We start from the raw sequence: 20,968 nt of genomic DNA on the forward strand, positions 1-20,968 counted from the left end.
GGTTGTTTATGGTTTTAACCTTAATAGGTTACAAATTCAAGTTCATTGTCAATGCTACCCGTGTCCGTAGTGGTACGATCCAGTAAGTCCCTTCGGAATCCCTGGAAGTGGGGTGGGACCAAGTCGTATGTGGGGGGGGTAGGTCAGGGTTGCGGGCCACGCGAACTCCGTGGGTGTGGCTGTGTCACGGGGAGGGGCATGCGATAGCCTCAGCCCCCAGCTGCAGTCACACCTCCCTCCTCCCCGGGCCAGATAGATGGGTCGTCAAGCGTCCTCCTCTTCAGCTCTCCAGTTGTTTAGAAAAGAAACAATCCGGGCCCGAGGAACTCGACCACACGTCAACGTGAATCGGGGCGTCAGCCATGCGAGCCGGAGTGAGCGGGACCCACGGCTTCCCCAGGCCACGTGCTGTGTGTGCCGCGTCCCGGCTCCCGCTCGGGCCGCGCTGAAGAGATGCAGGGCAGCGTCACAGAAGACGACGAGGATGACGGCGTGATGGAAGCCGGTCTCTGGGGTGACTACGGCAATGGTATTTCCTGTTGTTGTTACTGCACCAAAGCAGCTTCTGTGACGGTAACACTGGTAAAGTTGTGGGTGCTAAGCAGCGGTTCGCGCGATACACTGAACACGCTGACTTAAGTGTGATTGCTGGGTCCTGGTTGACATCAGCGGCGATGTCAACCAGGACCCATGCTGTCCCCACTTAAGGAATGTGGAGGACCCGTCCAGCAGTTTTGGGATCGTGGTTTGTTGTGGGCCAATCTGCTGCAGAGCAGTACTAAATATTGAGGGTAGTTATGATGATTTCGTAATTATTATTACGTTGTTAGCAGCAATCCCCTTGGCATGTGGAGTAAAGCAGGCCATGAATAAACACGTATACACATTCATGTTCTGTACAGTATTCTTACAACTTGACAGTGTCGGGTTTAGAAAGCAGCACTTACCTCGTGTTACGCCAACACTCTTAGTATCCCGCACGAACGCATGCTATGGATCCACCGGATCAATCATTTTTTACATCATAGTCCACAGACAAGTTGGTGCATGTGGTCTACAAACGCACTTTGGGCGCTGGCGGGCACTCGGTATACGATGCAGTAAGTTTTGAGATTACGCCGCGAGCCCGTGGTTATTTCGTCAAGGCTGATGATGTTGTCAAGAAGTCAGTCACGTAGGTTTCTTTTGACCATCTTCGGCTTGTTTATATGGAGGCCCTGTTGTTATTATACGCAAATACTACAGCTGTATGTGGTGGTTTGGTGTTTGGAAGTTGTAGTACTGTTGCCTTTGTTTATTGTTTTGGGTTGAAACTAATTGTCGGTTACGAAAGACTTGGCCAGATTCAATGCTATTGCTCGTATCCTGACTGCTGCTTTTTATTTGGAAACTAATACACAATTGCTTCCTGTCTTTTCATGCACATTTTCTTTGTGGTCTATGAAAATAATAGTTCACAGCCCATTGTCAGTCCCCTGCTGGGATGAAGGGCTCCCAATGTCGTGTCGGTCATGGCAGTTGTTTAACTGTACTTCACGATGGCAATTGTGGAGTGAAGAGCAGAGTTTGCTAGTGCCGGCTTGGATAGCACTCACTACTTCTTCCGTATGGCGGATGTAGATGCAGAGCAACAACTACAATTTCACATTCATGGGGTCAAGCCAGATAACTGCGTCAGCAGTAGCGGAGTTTATAGCCTTGGATGTCTCCTTCGTATTTGTGGATCGGGCATTGGGTCATATTCTGTGTGGCCTGTTCTGGATGACCACAGTCGCACGCTGGAGAGTTTTTAATTTGTGCCTTGGGTATCCGCATCTGCCACGGTGTGTGCAGCGGATGCGGTTTAGGGTGGACCGTGAGCTTTGTGGAAGATCAAACCCAGAGATCTTCAGCGTTGGGCCTTTCACGGGGTGTTTGTTTGGAGCTCTTTTAAACTCCATTCAGCTCTCCAAGGTTAATCGGGGTTCAACTCGCGTTGTTGTTCTTTTCATAGGGGTTACTTGACCACACTACTTAACCACGCCGATCAGTGCGAGCTGGTGAGAGAGACATAGTGCCTCAGGTAAATATGCATGCCAGGACTAATATAAATTACATTCTTGATGATCAAGCATAAAACATTTAGGATTCGATTTTTTTATTTTTTGTAGTGTCGTCTGTGCGTGCGGGTGGCGTGCGCCGCACACACAGTCAGCCGGAGACGAGGTGGTCGCAGGAGGCACCGCTCTGCCCTCTTTATTCGTTATTATTGAGCTCACGCCACCACCCGGGCTCCCTCTCTCTCTCACACATGACCCCGCTGCCGCGAGCCCCATCCCAGACACGACTCTGTCCGCATGGCACCGGCGGCGTCGACTGGGACAGCCGACTACTATCCGGCCGCGCAATGATCGGACGAAGGCGACAGCGACGACGAGACGAGTCCAATCCTAGAACCGGCAGCCCAGAGCTCTCGATTTCCGCTGCTTTTATTCCTCTCGGCACAGCTTGGCTCCGCCCTAGCCGCGCCTCCCTTTCTTGAAACCTCTGGAGGGTTCCAGGGGCTTTCCACACGAGGTCTGTCATGACCCTTGTCCCAGTTCCTCCGCCCTGCCGGCACACACACCGCATATATGCTTAGCGGCGTGTGCACTAAGTGCCCACCTGCAGTTGCTGCTGCTGTCCAACAGTCAGCGCTATGTCACTACATGTATATACAAATGACAAGTATGTGAAAAACCCCCATTAGGATTTGGCTCGCCTTCTGCGAGGAATGACAGCTCGTAAACACATATGACATTCAAATCCCATCAATATTATTCACTTTTATTTGGATTTTTTTCTCTCGGCAAGGATCATGTGACCTGGTCCGTGATTAAAAGATAGCAGAACTTAAAAAACTAACATCGGTTGTCTTGTAGCTGCTTATCTAAGCCGCTTGTCCTGGGCTGTACACCACAGGTTTGAAGCTTCATGAATGTAAAACATTTTTAGAGTTACGCTCAGGCACTCCGTCACGTGAATACATCCGAACACGACGCCAGTGAAGTAACATTACCGTAGACCTATAATGGAGCTCATGACTGTGTATCGAAAGCAGTGGTTTTCAATCCATGGGGGCATGAAAGATGCTTTTTTTGGGGTGGGGTGTTGTGAAACATAGGCTGCGGCATGGATACCGTGCAGGAGAAATGTCGAACGTGCTTGGGGACCGCCAGCGCTGCGTTGTGGCGACGAAATGTGTGTATCTTTCTTGAACTTCTTTCGCACCGTACGTAGCCAACCTTGCTAATCGGAGGCACGATTAGCGTAAAACACATGCCTTACTGCCGTGTTAGATAGAGGCATGGACATGAGATCAGTATCTGTATTGTGTGGCCTTAGTCACCTGGGAGGGGGCATTGGAGCTGCGTGGAGTGGGGGGGGGGCTGCAGGGACCAGTGGTCTTAACACGTAGGAGGCTTTCGCGACCAATATCATCCATAATAGAGGTTTTTGGGTTATATCACGTAAATCCCCCCCCCCCCACATTGTGCAAGAGCGCAGAAGGGTGGTGTCAACACATCTACGCCTCTATATAAGGAACGAAACAGTAAGACTTCTCCACAAATCTGGCTGTCGTCTGATGAAGCTAGTTTATAATTACTGGCGAAACGTTGTACTCAGTTTGTAAATGTTTTGGCTTGGCTTTCTAACACACCGGTGTGCTGTACTAGTGACGAATTGGCACCCCTTACTAGTTGGCTGTGTCGGGTGGTGGCGGGTTTAACGACACATTTATATATTTACGCAATCTAACCCAAAAACCTCTATGATGGTCAGTGGTCTTGTTTGAGGAGCTGCGAAAGAGATGCCGCTCGCCAATCTCTTTTCACAACAATGCGTTCAAGTCACGTTGCACAGCCCAGAACTCAGAGCCAAGATGCTTATCTAATTTATATTTATAGAGTGCCCTCAACTCAAGGCGCTTGCCACAGCTTACAAAACGATGACACGGGATAGAATGATGAGTGGTAGCGATGGAGGGTACTTTGACCGCTACGAGATGAGAACTCTGCGTGGTTTTTTTTCTTTCCAATAATAGTTTTAGTTATTCACATTGATAATACATAACTCTGGTTTTGGGGGCACAGTGTATGTCAGTCACTGCAGCAGTATTTGTTTACGCTCTCGTCCGCCATGGGTGAACATTTGCTGGCGGACGCAGCAACATATCCTGGCATCCGAATCTTTGGCGCCGATGTGGTGAGATGTTAACTCTCTCGCCTGGTATACAGGAGGTCGTGGGTTCGATCCCGACACTGATGCCTCTGTATATTTGTTCTCCGTGTGGTCACGTGGATTTTTCTCCGGGTCCTCTGGTTTTTTACTTCCACATTTAGAATCAAGTATTTGGTTGCTATAAATTTCCACATGATAAGCCACTTCGTTGAGCTATCATTTGTGGCCAGGTCGCTTCTGAAAAAGAGCTATGAAGCTCAGTGGGCCTTACCTGGTAAAATGAAAATAAATAATGAAAATGTTGGTGCTCTGCAAAATTTCAAGTGGAAAATTGAACACGCTTGGCAGAAAATGGGGACTGTCATTGGTACGGCACTGCACGGCACTGCACGGTGCTGCTTTGGATGGACTTTTGCGAGTGTGCACCCATATGCAAATGTCCTTGGGTGCTAATGGGCGTCCGATCGCAAAACATATTTTCCACTTGTCGCTTGTTTTGTTTGAACGTCCTCCAAAATGACCTTCCGTGTTCATGACAGCGTTGAAATTACATTTGTTATGAACAGAGCGTGTGTGCGTATGATACATGCCATCACCTGTTTAGGTTTCTTAGGAAACTGTACAAAAGGCTTTATTTGTTATACATCATTAGATCGTATTCTTGGTTCTTTCGGTAAAGTCACGTAGAAGGGAAATAATAAAATAATATAGATATAATAATAATATAAATATGAATCCCTGCAGTCACAAAAGCTTTAAATTAAAATTAAAAAATCATTAGATCGGTTACTTTTTAATATATATACTGCTCAAGTTGACCCTTTTGAGTGTAAAACTTCTCACCTGTTAATCTCAGAAATCCCCAGAGTCCCACGCAAGCTGATGCACAGCAAGTGGCTGTTTGGCTGTGCCGTGGAATCAGAAGTTTCCTCCTTTTTCTCACCCCGGAAGTTGTTATCCTCATTTAAAAATGTTTGTAAGGTACTGCACACATGCCATTATGTCTCGAAGCGCTTTCTAAAGGGGTTAACCTGTGAACCCAATGCCTGCAGATCTATTAACACAGCAACCAGTTACTGTACAAATATCTATACGAATAAAATAAACATGCAGTACGTCGTCTGTTTCCTCATGCGGTCGCACACGAGACATTGCGGAAAGCTAATCTGAAAAAATTCACGTCACTTCTAGAATGGATCCTAAGATCGCCGATGTGGTGATATGGTCGGGCAGAGACCGTTCCATGACATAGATGCCATCATTGCCAAGGCACTCTTCGTTCTAAGTGGTACGAATGTCTATTTCTGGTATGGACGTTCATGCCGGAAATTCATTTAATTGCATGTAGGCTGTGTATATTTAACACGTAGGCTTTCGCGAGGTTTTTGGGTGAGATTGCGTGAATATAAATGTGTCGTTAAACCCGCCACTACCCGGCACAGCCAATTAGTTTGTCGCGTAAACAAAACATGCCAATTCATTACTGGTTCAGCACACCGGTGTTGGAGAGTAAACCTGCAACATCTACAATTGTGTATGGCCGCTTATAGAACGACAAATGTTGTTGCGTTCGTGCACGACAACGAAGCCTTTGTGCCCAGAATGTTAGTGTTACGCTCCACTAATGTGTGCAATTCCTCCGTGCTTAAAAGAAACATTTCGTCCGTCGTATTTCAGAAGTCGCCAAACACGATGCCTCGACTTCAGCATACAGCACATATTTTATCGCGCGTACATCTATTTTAAATCTCACGCTTGTCTTGCCCAAAGGTGTGCATCGTAAATTCCTCAAATGCCGTCGCTGTGGCAAGCAAAGTTTATCAGTTACAGTCCCCTGAGTGTGTCGTTCACTGAGTGAGGATTAAAACACTAAACTGCTCTGTGTCACCACTGCTAATAGGGGTGGAGTTGCTTGCAGTGGGTAGCTCATGGCGCCGCGAACATGGCAAACCCGAGTCTGATTAGCATGGTTGGCTATGTACGGTGTTAAAGAAGTTTGACATACATACAGTGGGGGAGTGACTGTCTGAACCGATCTTGGGCTCCCATGTCAGCAACCTGCCCTGACCCGCGTAGTGAATTATGCTTCTTGGCACACTTTTCAGCTTTTCTTTCATTATCTTTATCAATGCCCATGTTTCTGATCCAGTGCAGGAAATACACCGATTTGAAAACGTTCTGCTTTTGGCACGTTCGCACTCCGCTTTTCATGATCAAGTTCAGCTCTCCGAAAGCACTCCAGTGTGGTAAAGCACCATCGCGCAACCTATTACCCAAGCCTAGTTGGGATTTTCCAGCGCGCCGTATTAAACCTGCGAGCACACGCGACAAAAAACTAAACCAGCGACGGTAATCTTAGAACGGCGTGCTCGAAGGTTGACATTGCAATAAAATTACATGTAACAAGTTGTGGCTTTTTTTTATCTCACGCTGAGAGTTCACCGACACCAAACAACACCGTGGCAGCATCTCCTTTTACAAAGACCACGGGTTAGCCCTCCGGCCCAATGGGTGTGTGACTGGAGACGCTGCAGGTCACCATCGCTTTTATGTTGTCACCGAGCGTGTGTGTGAGCGAGCTGGAGTCTCTGTTTGAGCTGTAAACGGGCGATGCCGTTCAAAGAACACTGCATGCTGTGACCTCGCCTGATCGTTTGAACCCTCGTGAGAGGGGGGGGGGGCCTGTGCGCACCGTTGATTTCAAAACCACTATACTAACAATGTGCAGCCGCTTTTCAATCAATCCACTGCTGGATGAAAGCCTCTCTGCGCCGTGTCGGTCACGAGGGTTCGTTTGAACGTACTTCACCGTGCCCAGGCAGCGCGGCTTACCAAGGATATCACTCGGCACTGATGTTAGCCGTGACCGGGAATTGTCATCAGGTTGCTGGGTTCATAGCGCACTGCGTTAACCTCAGTGCCAACGCACTAACCAATCGCAAGGCAACGAATTACAGTTATTTGTCGTGGATTGTGTTTCTACCCATATCTCTCCCCGTTTCTAATTGTGTCACAATCATACTATGAGCGTCAAGTCATCCGATTAAATGCGTTCTTTGGAACACTCATCGCGAGCGTTGCACCACCCTGTGTCAGGGCGGGCCTGGGAGGTGACGTCGTGGAACAGTTAACGCATTAGGCCTCTCGATATGCACCTCGGCACACATTTTACGTGCCGAGTAAATACTTTTTGTTGCAATAAAACTGTATGTATTTGGAAATCGGAGACTCACCTGTATGTGACTGCGGCTATGAACAACAAACCGTATGATTTTGCACTGCCCCTAACATAAGCTTGAAGGTGGTGCATCTGGAATTCACCAATTTTCTGACAAAGCAATGAAATGGCCAAATCACTTACAACTGAACGTCTAATAGTCGCTCTTCATTAGCCGTACAACATCATCACCATGAGAGCTTTACGAAGCCAAATTAAGAACGGCACTACATTTAGTGTGGTGGGTTATATTGTGCAGCCGTTAGTGATTGCCTGAAACCATCAAAGCGCTGCACATGAACACCCGGTTTAATCACGTGTGGCTAAAAGCCGGGTTCGAACACATGGTGTCAGGAGTGCCAGCGCAGTCCTCTGCCACTATATTATCACCCTGAGTCACCCAGCCATCTCATTGTGGTTCTTTTCATCATTACCATCACCACCCATGATCAATCCACTGCTGGATGAAGCCTCCTCTCTCACGATCCTACAATGTAACAATCCAACCACCCGCACACGAGCTGATATCATCGATTCGTCTCTTTGGTGGACGTCCTCTGTAGTTCATTTTCTTCCCACTCTGTTGTGATTCTCCCCATCATCCCTCCGAGTGAAGTCTCCTATCCAAGCCTGCTTACGCCATTCACTTAAAAAAAATAGTAAAACTAATCTGTCAGTTTTCTCTTTAATCATGGGATTGTTCTTGTTGGCTACGTACTGTGCGAAAGGAGTTCTACATACATACAGCCCTGAGCCACTGGTGGACATCCCATTCCTCCTCCAGTGCAATAGCGGTTTGACTTCCCGACGAAATTGCTATTTATTTTATTGGCCCGGGAGGGATGAAGCGTTGAATCGACCTCCAACCATGATTTAAACTCGTAACCTTCAGATCGCACGCCACGCACACGACCGCTGTGCCACGCGACCAAATAGCGGTTGACAACTTTGTCTGCGAGCGACAGCGTTGTATATGACACGCCTTTAGCTTTAGTCACTGTGAGGGTGAGTGTGAAATATTGAAAGCAAATGAAAAGTTTTTATAGATGGGAGGAAAAAGCAGAATAGTGACATACATAATAATTAAAATGTATCATGCGTATTCCATCCTAGGGATTCCTATGCGCACTGTCGCGCATGCGTTCACCAAGGCTATTTTCAGCTCCGTTTCACAATGTTCTATTTCTCAGGTTTTGTCGTGGTGTTTATTTTTACGGGACATTTTATCATGAGCATAGCCGTGATGAAGGAATTCGATTTTCATAGAGCGTGAGTACAAATTACGACTTAGGCGGAGGGTACTCAGACCAGGCAACACCAGGCCATGCATGCCACACCTTTGACTCGCATTGTGTTTGCACGCGAAGAGTTGTTTTCAATCAGAATTTCAAGTTTGGGTGGAGTGGAGGTGCAGTGGTTGGTGCACTAAACCCCGGTGAGTGATATTTAAACTGGTTTTGGTTGCTGTTTCCCATTCACCAAAACCCTCACTGGCCAGCATGGTGAAGCATGGTGGGGGTCCCAGGGTGGCTATGAGATGTTAACTACCTCGCCTGGTATACAGGAGGTTGTGGGTTCGATCCCGACCCTGACACTTGTATATTAGGAGTTTGCATGTTCTGCCCGTGGTCGCATTGGTTTTTATCTGGGTCCTCCGGTTTTTCCCTCCCCATTTAGAAACATGCGTTTAGAGTTTTTGGTTGCTATCAATTTCCACACGATAAGCCACTTCATTGAACTATCATTTGTGACCAGGTCGCTTCTGAAAAAGAGCTATATATCACGCAGTAGGCCTTACCTGGTAAAATAAAATAAAAATAGTTAAGTTTGTTAAAAAAAACCCCCTTCATTGACCAAAATGGCTTGGGGAGATGTTCCCCCAACAGTGGATTTAACATGGCTGATGAATATTAACTCTTAAGTGCTTTATCGTTGCGCAATACCCGCAGTACGCACATTATGGAAAGAATGAATCTGTCACGCATTTTGGACTTTGACTGTGTGCTGGTGCATTGTAACACTCGGTTAATCGTATCGGTGAAACGTTAAAGTGTCGACGTTATATAGTGTAAGCCATTAGCCTCCCAGTTGTGGCTGTGCCTCTGTGAGCACGTCACGCAGCTCTGTTATCGCTCGGTGGCACGGTGGCACGTGTTGCCAGCTCGCTATTTTTACCCGATGGGCACACAGGTGGATCCCAGCTTCTTCTGTGAAACCTCGTGGGCATGGTAGGAGGAGGGGGGAGGCGGACTTTTTAAAAGAGTTCAGCAGGAAGTCGTACGTGCCGTGATTTAGCGACGCGGCATTGGTGAGCGAGTGGGAGCGTTGTGACTGTCATGGTGGTTGCAGCTATTTACGTTGGTGGTAAACTGGGAAAGACGGCCGGATTAACGAGCGGAGTTGGTGGTTTTAAACTGTAGACTTTGAAATGAAGTTGTGCGGCAAGGCTCTCCACATGCACTGGCTGCACCGTTGTACAGCTCGGCTGAACGTACACGCGACGTCGTCGCTCTGACGGGGCATTTGGAGGCCGCTGCTCATTGCCAAAGCGTCATGGTTGACCTCCAACGTTGACGACGGACCTTGAAGGTAAACGACTTTTGACGTTTTCAACGGGAGGGTGGAGTTTGGCGGTGCAGCGGAATTCCAAGGGTTGCATAGTCGTCGTCATCATCACTCCTTGCCCTAGATTTCGTGTTTCAGCGTTGCGGTCTTGGCGATGGGATCCATATCGATTGGGATGCTCGAGTGTGTCCGTCGCACGGCCGTGGACGCGTAACGCAGGGATCGTCCGTCCTTCAGTTGGCGAGCGCCACTTGTGGAGACTTGATGGTGATGCGGGAGCCCTCTGGTGAGCATGAATGCACACGAGTGTCCGTTTCTCCGTAATGCCTCCCGAGAGCGCTCCCGGGGCAATCGGCTCGCAGCAGTACGATGTGTGCGTGATACTCAAGATGTGGCTTGGCATTGCGTTGTGCTGCTCCTGTCATTTTACCCTGACCAAGGTCACTCGCTCTTGCAAATGACAAGGCGCTGGCCTGGTCTCTTGAGTTCTCACCTGCTCAAACGAAGTAGACTTGAAACTTGAAGTGTGTTTGTAAGTGTATTTATTTGTACGTTATGGTTTTTTTTTAGGCATACGATGATTTGCTCCCCAAGTCACAATATCTGGGCGGTGTTTCTTCTTTAGAATCGATTGCTTTTTGTCTTATTTTTATCATTCATCCTTTTTTCTGTCTCAATTAGGAAAAAGTTTGTCTGTGCCATTTGCTTAACTGTAATCAGAGCATTCTATTTGCACATAATTGGCATCCGTTGTAAATCATTCACTCTCACATGTGAAGTTGATGTGTACATCGTAGGTGTGTAGGTATTGATTTTAGCCTGAGTCATTACCATCGGCATGCGGGTCTAACTCACGTTGCTCTTTATGTCACCGATCCTGGTGTTGATAAATGTAAAAAACATTGGCCTGGCCAGTGAGACCAATCTAATATTTATATATATCGACAGTGTGTACAGTACTAATGTCATCATTATCATCAGCAGCAGCAGCCATGATCAATCCACTGCTGGATGAAAGCCTCCCCTGGCATGCCACCACTCCTCTTGGTCTTGCCGTGCAACAATCCACCCAAAACTTGCACATTAGCCGATTTCACGGCTCCATCTCTGCCGTAGGTGGTGTTCCCTGTTGTCGGTATTCGGTGCACAACAATTGTGTGTGGTAGCTGTCGTTTTACTCTTCCTAAACTGTGTGGGTCGTGTTGTTCTCCTGGCTATCGCTCATTGGCAAATTGGCTAGTTATCTTTACCGACCTCTATCCTCACTATGGCCCTAATCACTAATCTTAAGACGTATGTTACAGCGTTTAGGCGTCTGCTAGGAGCCATAAAATGATTGCCAGCTCTCAGAAGTAAGCTATGGCGGGGCATTCAGGTGAACTGCAGGTGAGAAAAACAACAGTGGCACCCTAAGGAGGGAAACGCGTCCCAGAGAGCACGTCCGCCAAGGAGATGGAGCGATGATATCAGCTGCAGGCATGACAAAACCCCATGAAATATAAAATACACAAATTGAAAAACATCGATTCTCATGTACACAATTTAAATGCGCGTATCGTCAACTTTAAGAACCATTACTAATGGATGAATCAATCCATCGTCCCAACCCACGTTAGTACAATGGTTGCCGTATATCTGTTTGATGTTCCCGTAACTTAATAACTAATTCTACTATGATCCATGGAGTTATTATTCGGCCAGCATTTGTGTTCGTGCAGTGTTTTTTAATTGTCACGTGTGACACGGTTGTTTTTGTTCCGCTTCCTGTTTTGATTAGCTGCTGTACTTTATTTTGTTTGTTTTCCTTTTGTCATTTTTGGTGGCCCAGGTAACTCTTGCAAATGAGACTTGCCTCTTTTGAGCTCTCACCTGGTTATACAAAAGAAACCTGAAACTTAAAACCCCTAATATTTACACTTGACTCTCTTAGCCATTTTTGTTAAAATTGGTGTAATCAAATCTTGATTTAAAGCTTTCGTGACTGCAGGAATTCATACTCGTTGGGTCTTTCGGTAAAGCCACGTAAATATAAAAAATAATAGATCACGACGTTTCAGTCGCAACACAGGCAATATTCGATTCTTCGTTTTGATCGCAACACAGGCAATTTTCGATTCTTCGAAACGTCGTGATGTATTATTTTATTCTATATACGTGACTTTACCGCTGCTGTTGAAAATTCCTCCGTTGCAGCTTTTTTTTACTGCCTCTCATAACATTCGTTGAAAGCACTCGAGAGGATACGGCTGTTATTCCCACAGCTGTCCCAGGCTCCGCCATGTGGATGAGTAATTGTGACGATGGTAGTCACGTGGCTCAATGTAATCCTGTAAATTTTTCCAGCCGGAATCTCGAGAGCGCTCAGAGACATCCAGAACATCCTTGGAAACTGAGCTCTAATTAGCATGGAGGTTTTAGAGAGTTGCAAAATAATAAATAACGATGTTGCTGTCTTTTATGCAGGAGAGTATTTTTTAAGACGAGACATTTTTTAAGTCAAGAGGATCCTGCATTAGATAATTCCACGAATGAGCGTTTGGATTTACATCGGAGGAAACCGTGATTCCAAGATAAATCCATTTGGTCAAGGGGGAGATAATGCTTAAAGCTCCGCATGGATGGATTGACGTGGATGTGTAATTGTAATGGTACAGCCACGAGGCTTGGGCGAAGTCTGTAAATATCTCCAGCTGGAATTTGGAGAGCGCTCATTTAAACATCCAGGCCATCCCTGGAATTGAGCAGCAGTTAGCATGGGTTGTTTTGTTACAAATCCTCCTTTTAATAAGTAATAATATTGCTGGCCTTCATCCAGGAAAAGCTTATTGAGTCTTAGACTTTTTTAGGAGGGCTTTGTATTGGAACGTTAGGACAACTCCATCAATGCGTGTTTGGCATGTGGTATGAACTGGAGTACCTGGAGAAAACACATTCCTTCGAGGGGATACCATTTAAAACTCTACACAGATGGAGTTCCATTGCTCTTGCACTCTGCAAGCTACCTTGTCAATGGGTCCTTGAATCGTTCTTTTGCTCTTGTTGTTGACAAGTCTCTGCGCTGGCCATGCCTTTTTAAAGGCAGTTAATGCCTAAGCTCGACGTGGGCATGAAGTGGGTTTCTTGCCCGGCAATTTGATGTAAACACATGGGTATCTTGCGCTGTTGTTACGCCATCACTGAGGAGGTTAAGGTAATGGCTGGGTGTGGGGGATGCACACCTTTCATCCGTTCCATTGTGGGTACGTGCAGTTGAATGTAAAGACGAAGTCATAATAAAGGCGTTTGGGTTAGATCGCGTAAATATAGATGTGCCGTTAAACCACCAAACCCAAAAACCTTTATTGTGAATAATGTTGGTTCGCGAAAGCCTACATGTTAAATATAGAGACTCATATGTAGAGGACCTACATACAAGCAGAGTTTGTGGAGGACTGCAGCGATTAGTGGGAGATGTGTAGATGCTTTGAAGTCCTTGTTGTTTTCTCAATAATTTATGCCTATCGTTTTATGTATTTTTAACAACTTCTTTCGCACCATACCTAGCCAACGAAGCTAATAGGAAGTTTTAGTTGGGTATCTATGCATGGATCACCTCCCAGATTATTAGGCATGTAACAAATTTTAGCACTGCACTTATCAATTGAAATCCACATTCATGGGAACTCATCAAAGAGGACATCTTAGGAGATAGGAGGTCTGCTCCATTGTGAGATGGCGAGAGATGGCGATGGCTTGGAGAAGCCTTCATCCAGCCATGGATAGATAATGGCTATTGATGGTGTTGATTGCGATTTATGCAGTAAAGTCTCAAAATAATCTGAAGATAATTGGTCAAGAGCAGATGTACAAGAATAAACATTTACCAGCATTTTTGTTACATGTCAACTACGTGTTGCTCTTATCCATTGCAACTTCAGTTGTGTCTTTGTCGTTGGCCACTTCACGTTTTGGGCCATTGGACCTGTGCTCATTAATCATGAAAAAAATGTTTCCTGCATAAATAAAGGATGATTATTGCTATTACGCGTGATACAGAAACGGTACTGTGGGCTACCTTAGCGACTACTCACAGCACCACCAACGTGTGTAATCTGTGTGTTGTTGTCTGCGTGCACTCGTGTGCGTGGCTGCAGTGCTGTGCTCGGAACGTGTGGGCCAGATGACGCGCACGTACAGTGACATCGATGCGGTCACGCACCTGCTGGAGGAGGTGAGATTCCTCACCATCGTTTTTGTTGCGTCTCGATCCCGTCGACCATTTCCACGCGGCCTCACGGGCCTGCTCACCCCGTACGTCGCCTGCGCAGAATATACACGGGCGTTGATATAAGCAAGGAAGAAAAATAGCATGCGCATGCAAGGGTTAAGTAACGCTTTCCAAAATGTATCTGTCTTTGGAGGTATTTGTATTTAACCCTTTCCCATTCCGACGATGTACGTATACGTCATCGGAACGGAGAACTTATAACTTTATCGGTACCGAGGCTCTCACAAGGCCATGCTGTGGAGGGCCTGTGGCACAGTTTTTCGCCAGCTATCATAGAGTGCGGGTGTGTCGCTACGGTTCTCTGCGGTGAGTACAATATCTTTAAAAACAATGGTGCTATGCCTCTAGAAATAAAATTTACGCCGAACCGCTTGCGCATTCCGAGATTCAGCGGTAGACGGGACCCACCCTGCAAATTTTGTAGACGTCTTGGAACAGGAAAGGGTTAATTAGCGGCACGGAAGCCGACGGGTAGTTGTCTGGGCAATGGACGTTTGCATATTTCCAAGTAGTTGTGTTTGTGCTGTTCATCTCCAAGTTTTGGGGAACCCGATAATCAATATAGCTGGCTTTCAATCAGATAAGTCCCAATATTCTGCTGTTTTTGTTCTTATTGGGTCTTCTACGAGCATTGTTGTGCCCTCCACCGTTATGGATGGACAGAGCAAATCCATAAATGTGTTAAAAGCTATCCGTAGTGCCGACGGTGAAATATTTTTTTCAAGTTTTTATCTTTCAACGAGGAAAAGTAATATAACAAAAAAAAACTTTACAAAAAACACGCTTTAATGAAATGTACCGTACTAGTAATGGAAGAACTCCACGACTCCAGGAAGTGGCCCCGAAGCTTGCCAGAACGTAAGGGACCATGGTGATTTACAGCCAACGTCAGTTTACCGTGGACAATTAGACCCAAGCTGAAACATAACATATAAAAAATAATGTTTTAAAATGTCTGTTTTTTTATTTTTTATGATAGAATATAGTCCTGTCATCAGTATGACATAAGTATACCAAGTTTGCAGTCGATACCACATTGAGAAGTGGGTAAACATTGAGTTACAAGATTTGAGGATACAACAACGACAACAACGACGACGACAACAAGAACAACAACAACAGACAGAGTGAGTTAAATAAAAGCGTGTAAAAAGTAGGACGAGTGAATTTAACATGCAAGTTGCAGCTCAGGAGACATGTCTGGTTTCTGTCATTTAAATTCATTATTGATGACCGCTTCTACATTTACACACTCAGCAAATCTTGAGTCTTTTCCCCTGCAAGCATCCTTGATTATGTGCTTGTGTGCATGCGTATTGTTTGCACGTGCTGGTACATGCACAGCCGGTTTGTAAAACCGCTGCTAGATGAGGGCGTCCTCACATTGTTACAGGGTCGTGGGGGGTTATTCGACCATACTTCACCACCGCCGGTCAGTGCGGATTGCTGAAAACGGAGGGCATAGATGCGGGAGCATAGAAGTCCAGTACAACAATTTATTTTGCCGCGTTGCCCTCTTGTTGCTCACAAATTAGCCGCAGGCTTGTCTAATTAAAATTACTTATCGATGACGGGTTGTACTTTTGCAAAGTTTTGAGTGTTATTCCTACAAACATGCCGTGGTTATGTGCCACGTGTGGACATGCTTTAACATACGTCCGCGTGTCCTTTTTCGCTTTTGCGAATATGCGCGTGTTCGCGCGTGCGTGCGTTCTCGTTCGCAGAAAGAGCGGGACCTGGAGTTGGCCGCTCGGATCGGTCAGACGCTGCTGGAGAAGAACAAGAGTCTGTCTGAGCGCGTGGAGCACCTTGAGGATGAGTTGGAGCACACCCTGGAGCAGGTGGCTGAGCTCCCCCCCCCGCACCCCCCCACCCCACCCCGTCCTAATGCCTCGAGTTACCGTACGGAAGGCCCGGTGGCTGGCAGCTGCTGTAAATATGGAGTTTGCATCTCTCTCTCTCTCTCTCTTTTCCCCGTGGTCGCGTGGATTTTTTTTCTGGGTTCTCTTGTTTTATTTCCCTCCACATTTAGAATGAACATGTACTTAGAGTAATTTGATTGCTATGAATTTTAACACTGTGAGCCATTTCTTTGAGCTATCGTTTGTGGCCAGGTCGCTTCTGAAAAATAGCTATTAAGCTCAGCGGGCCTTACTTGGTAAGATAAAAATAGTTTAATAGTTTAGTGTAGGTCACCTCTGATTAGCACGATTTGCTACCTACGGTATGGACTTATCTCTATCTGTTCCATCTGTATAGGATAGAGATTTGCCGCCTTTCGCGTTTGAGTTTTCTCCAAGTTCCTCCCGCATGTATACACACTCAATAGTTGACACGGGTTGTGCAGCGTCTCGAGATGCAGATTGCGCGAATGATGCAGTGATATAAAAACATGGATTATTATTATTATTACTGAGTCGGCATCCCTGAGATCCTGGTTTCGAATCTGGGTGTCATCCACCTGTGACAAGTCGGGTTCTTTATTATTATTATTCTAACATCACCTCAATCCAGAGGTGTGGACTCGAGTCATGTGACTTGGACTCGAGTCAGACTCGAGTCATGAATTTGATGACTTGCGACTCGACTTGGACTTGCATAACAATGACTTTGTCCCACCTATGAGATGTGGACTCGAGTCATGTGACTTGGACTCGAGTCAGACTCGAGTCATGAATTTGATGACTTGCGACTCGACTTGGACTTGCATAACAATGACTTTGTCCCACCTCTGCCTCAATCTAATCATCAATAATGGCCCAAAAAAAAGACCGATGAATTTGGGCTTCATTTAATTTGGCATATTCCAGCCCTGATAATGACCAATTTTAGTTAAATTGCCATGTAACAACAATCTTTGCAGGGCTTATTAAAGGTGTGCCCCAAGTGTGGATGAAGAGTCCTATTGAAGTGACTTCTGCACCATTATCTGACAATGCTAGCTGTGAGAGTTCTGATTGGCAATATGTTTGTCTCGTGATGCCGATAGCACCATTGAGGGCCTCACCACCACCGTGCAAGTTGTGGGGCTTATTTGACCACGGTGGTGCAGCACTGCCCTCTCCTGCTAATAATGCAGCCCTGCGGGGTGGGGAATCGTAACGAAACTGGGAGTTAAAAACATAAACGTTAAAGCGTCGAGAATTTAAGATCCAATTCGTGATTGTATTATGCCCACCTGTGGTCTAACCGACCGCCCAGTTGGTCGATGGCGCAAGGGTTTGTCGGAAGGACGCGTCGTTAAGGAGCGGTGTGCTCCGCGGGGTTGCAGGTGAACCAGCTGCGGCACGACCTGTCGATGAAGGATGAACTGCTGCACATCTACACGCACACGGTGGAGGACAGCGAGAGCGACTCCAGTGCCTCCACTCCGTGAGTCCACCTCACCCCACCCCCCAACCCCGCCCACGACTCTTGGTGGAGTGGCCGTGGCATGCCCCTGAGGAGCTATCGCGCAAACGCAGCACACGGAAGCAGTGCAATCCAGTTTTATCCACTAAAAATACGAGCCAATATTTACATACAGCGGTAACCGTCGAAGATTTAACAAGTTGAGTGCAGTAAAATCCCAGCTCGCCCAACGCTGGCTTTGGCCAAACCGATGTTATCAAAATACAACAAAATAGTTCGGCACAGCCTCCTGCGTCATTTAGGCCTCGTGGTCTGCTACTTGTTGGTTTTTCCGCCATTCAATAATTTTACGCGTATAGGAATGAGATCGTGATTTTATAGTGTCTTTCACAACAAGTTATCTGAAATTTACTTGCAATCCCAATTTTTTTTTCACAAAACTGTTTCGTGTATGCTAAAAACCGTGCCCTGCCACTCTGTGTTGTGCCCAGTGCTTTAACTTTTTTTGGCGCTTGTCGTTGTTGTTGCATTTGCTGTTTTTGTGTCGCATCCAACGCATTTTTTTGCGCCCAATTTAAAACCCAGCCCCTTTTTAGTTTGCTCAGTCGTGCGTCCAACTGCCTAGGGGATGACGCCCAGTGGCAGCGCCAGCCAAAGTGCTGACCTGACCCTGATTTTTGTTTCCCCCCTATCCCCAACCGCGTGTGTCTTGCCCCCTTCCCGGCGCAGGCTTGAACGCAGTGGAGGAAGTCTCGTGAGTGGACACATCCCGGCACAGCTCGATGCGGTGCACAAGCGACTTAAGGAACTGGAAGACGAGAATTTGCGCCTCCGCTCAAAGGTGCGTGCGTGTGTGTGTGTGAAATATGTACACACAGTAGTGTAGCGGTTTGTGCGCTGCACTACGAACCTGGCGACCCGGGTTCGATTCCTGCTCACGGCAAACACCAGTGACGATTATCTGAACCGGTCCTGGGCCTCCCCTAGGTCGACTCAGCCTCAAATGAGTACCTGGTGCGGTGTGTAAACATCGCGCTAGGGAGACAAAGGCGGTCGGGCGTGGTGCTGGCCACCCACCCCCTCGTGTACCGTTCCGGCCTTCATAGGTGCTCGCTAACAGCACTTGCCTCTACAGTCTGTTAAGGCTATACGGGGGATCTTTGTCTTTTATCTTTATGTGAAGAGTGCGTCGTGCTACGAGCCCGGCCACCTGAGTTCAATTCTTGCTCACGGCCAACGCCACCAACAGTGACGATTATCTAAACCGGTCCTGTCCTGTGTCTGCCCAAAGTCGACTTGGCCTCAAATGTGTACCTGGTGCTGTGTATAAACATCGCCACCAGGGATACAAAGGTAGCTAGGCGTGGTGCTGGCCACCCTCGTGTGCCGTGCCGGGTTTCATAGGTGCTCGCTAACAAACACTCGCTCAAAAAGTATTTTAAGGCAATTCGGGGGGGGATCTTTGGTGCATGCAGGCACATGTTAAACGTTTTAATACATTGAGATTAATTTTATATGGTGTATATCTCACGATGGTTTGTCGTGTGTGTGTGTGTGCGCGCGAACTATTCCTACATTTCTCAATATTGCCACAGTGGGTATGGCAATAAAGTATAATAAATAAATATTACTGTCAAAACCCTCTGTTAACATCTGCTCAATGAGAGGTCACTCCTTCTCCGCTGCTTCGGCCATTATCTGAAACTCGCTCTCCCCCCACCCAGCCCCCCACCCCGCCCCCCCACCCCACCCCCTACCCCACCACCCACCTCACCCCCACCCTGCCGTCCGTGCTGCCAGCTCCCTGCGATCATTCAAGCCCAGACTCAATATCTTCCTCTGCTCCGCGCTTACGACTGACTCATCTTCTCAATAAAGCGTTCTTAAGTCACACCTTCCCTTACAGATCTATATTCTTCCTCTTGGCATGGTCCAATGATTGCTGTCTTTGCTACCCCCGGTCTTTCTCGGATGTGAGGAGCCCCTGGGTGTTTGAGCGATTGACGTTGCCCTACCTGGTCCGTGCTTTGGTCATCCGCGTGCTGTTGGTAGCGCTTGGTTTTGTTCATCTGCGGTATTCTTGTAATTTTTTTTACGATGCTCATTATTTGTTGGATTGTAAAGATGTTTGTGTGGTGGGTGAAAATGTCAAGCGTTTTGAGATGCAATTTGCATGAACGACGATTATATATAAAAACATTATTAGTATTATGGTCTACTATTTTGTGAAGCATCCTGAGAATACGGCTGCATCTGAGAGTACGGCAGTGCAGGGCATCAACACGAGAGCGCACGTAATTCGATCACGTGTCCTTTGTTGATGTTCATTCACACGCTAATTCCATGAGTCTGGGGAGGTGGGGGTCGTTGTATTGTATATGCCCCTCCCATCTAAAACAATGGGCCAATTCATAGTCATCTTGTTCACATGTTTACACAATTTGTACGAGCAAATCGCCAGCAACCTTGAAAGCGTTCGTTTTACTTGGATGTTTGTGTGACTTTCATAAGCAAGAGTGGAAAACAGTGTCGGATACATTTATGAAGAAGGGAGTAAAGATCATCTCTCTCATGACCATACTGAAGGACAGATAGAGTGTAGATATAAAATATGACGTAATAGTTTTTTTCATGAATTATTTTATGGCGGTGAAACCACATGGCAGACGTGTTTTTTTTACGTATCTATGTATGTTGAACTTCCTTCGCACCGTATGTAGCCCAACCATTGCTAATTACAAGTGCGGAATGGCTGTGTGTACACTAGTGCACAATAGTTGTAATAATGAATAATAATAAACAAACTTAAAAAAAAACACGCTTTAATGAAATGTACCGTACTTGCAATGGAAGAACTCCACGACTCCAGGAAGTGGCCCCGAAGCTTGCCATAATGTAAGGGACCGTGGCCATTTACAGCCAACGTCAGTTTACCGTGGACAATTAGAGGCAAGCCGAAACATAACATTTCAAAAATAATGTTTTAAAAAGATTTTTATTTGATTTTTAATGATAGAATATAGTATTGTCATCAGTATGACATAAGTATACCAACTGTGCAGTCGATACCACATTGGGAAGTGGGTCAAAATAGAGTTAGAAGATTTGAGGATACAGTACAACAACAACAGACAGAGTGAGTAAAAAAAAACACAGGGTCTGTTCATACTCTTCACTTCACGTTCAACACATCGGCTTTCGTGACCAATATGATCCACAATAGAGTTTTTTTTCTCGGTTAGATTGCGTAAATATAAATCTAGAAATGTAAAAACATTTATGTTTACGTGATCAAACCCAAAAAAAATCTGTTATGGATAACTTCACGTTGTTTGTCTTTTGAATGTATCAGGTGGCACAGTTACAAA

At 46.3% G+C, this 20,968-nt stretch overlaps 1 protein-coding gene across 2 annotated transcripts in view; it reads left to right on the forward strand.

Annotated features, from left to right (window-relative positions):
• Nucleotides 1-237: 237 nt before the first annotated feature.
• Nucleotides 238-20,968, forward strand: part of LOC144938182 (trafficking kinesin-binding protein 1-like) — a 38,774-nt gene continuing 18,043 nt past the window's right edge. Inside the window, exons 1-5 of one of the 2 annotated variants that reach the window (XM_078865974.1) lie at nucleotides 238-529; nucleotides 14,116-14,192; nucleotides 15,974-16,090; nucleotides 17,521-17,621; nucleotides 18,330-18,441. In XM_078865974.1, the coding sequence (XP_078722100.1) occupies nucleotides 454-529; nucleotides 14,116-14,192; nucleotides 15,974-16,090; nucleotides 17,521-17,621; nucleotides 18,330-18,441 (483 nt within the window). In that variant the 5' untranslated portion in view covers nucleotides 238-453. Of the gene's footprint in view, nucleotides 530-3,158; nucleotides 3,220-14,115; nucleotides 14,193-15,973; nucleotides 16,091-17,520; nucleotides 17,622-18,329; nucleotides 18,442-20,968 lie in introns of those variants that run through there. The other variant, XM_078865975.1, reaches the window with a different exon arrangement.

Source organism: Lampetra fluviatilis, chromosome 21, assembly GCF_964198595.1.
Source record: "Lampetra fluviatilis chromosome 21, kcLamFluv1.1, whole genome shotgun sequence".
Taxonomy (NCBI): Eukaryota; Metazoa; Chordata; class Hyperoartia; order Petromyzontiformes; family Petromyzontidae; genus Lampetra; species Lampetra fluviatilis.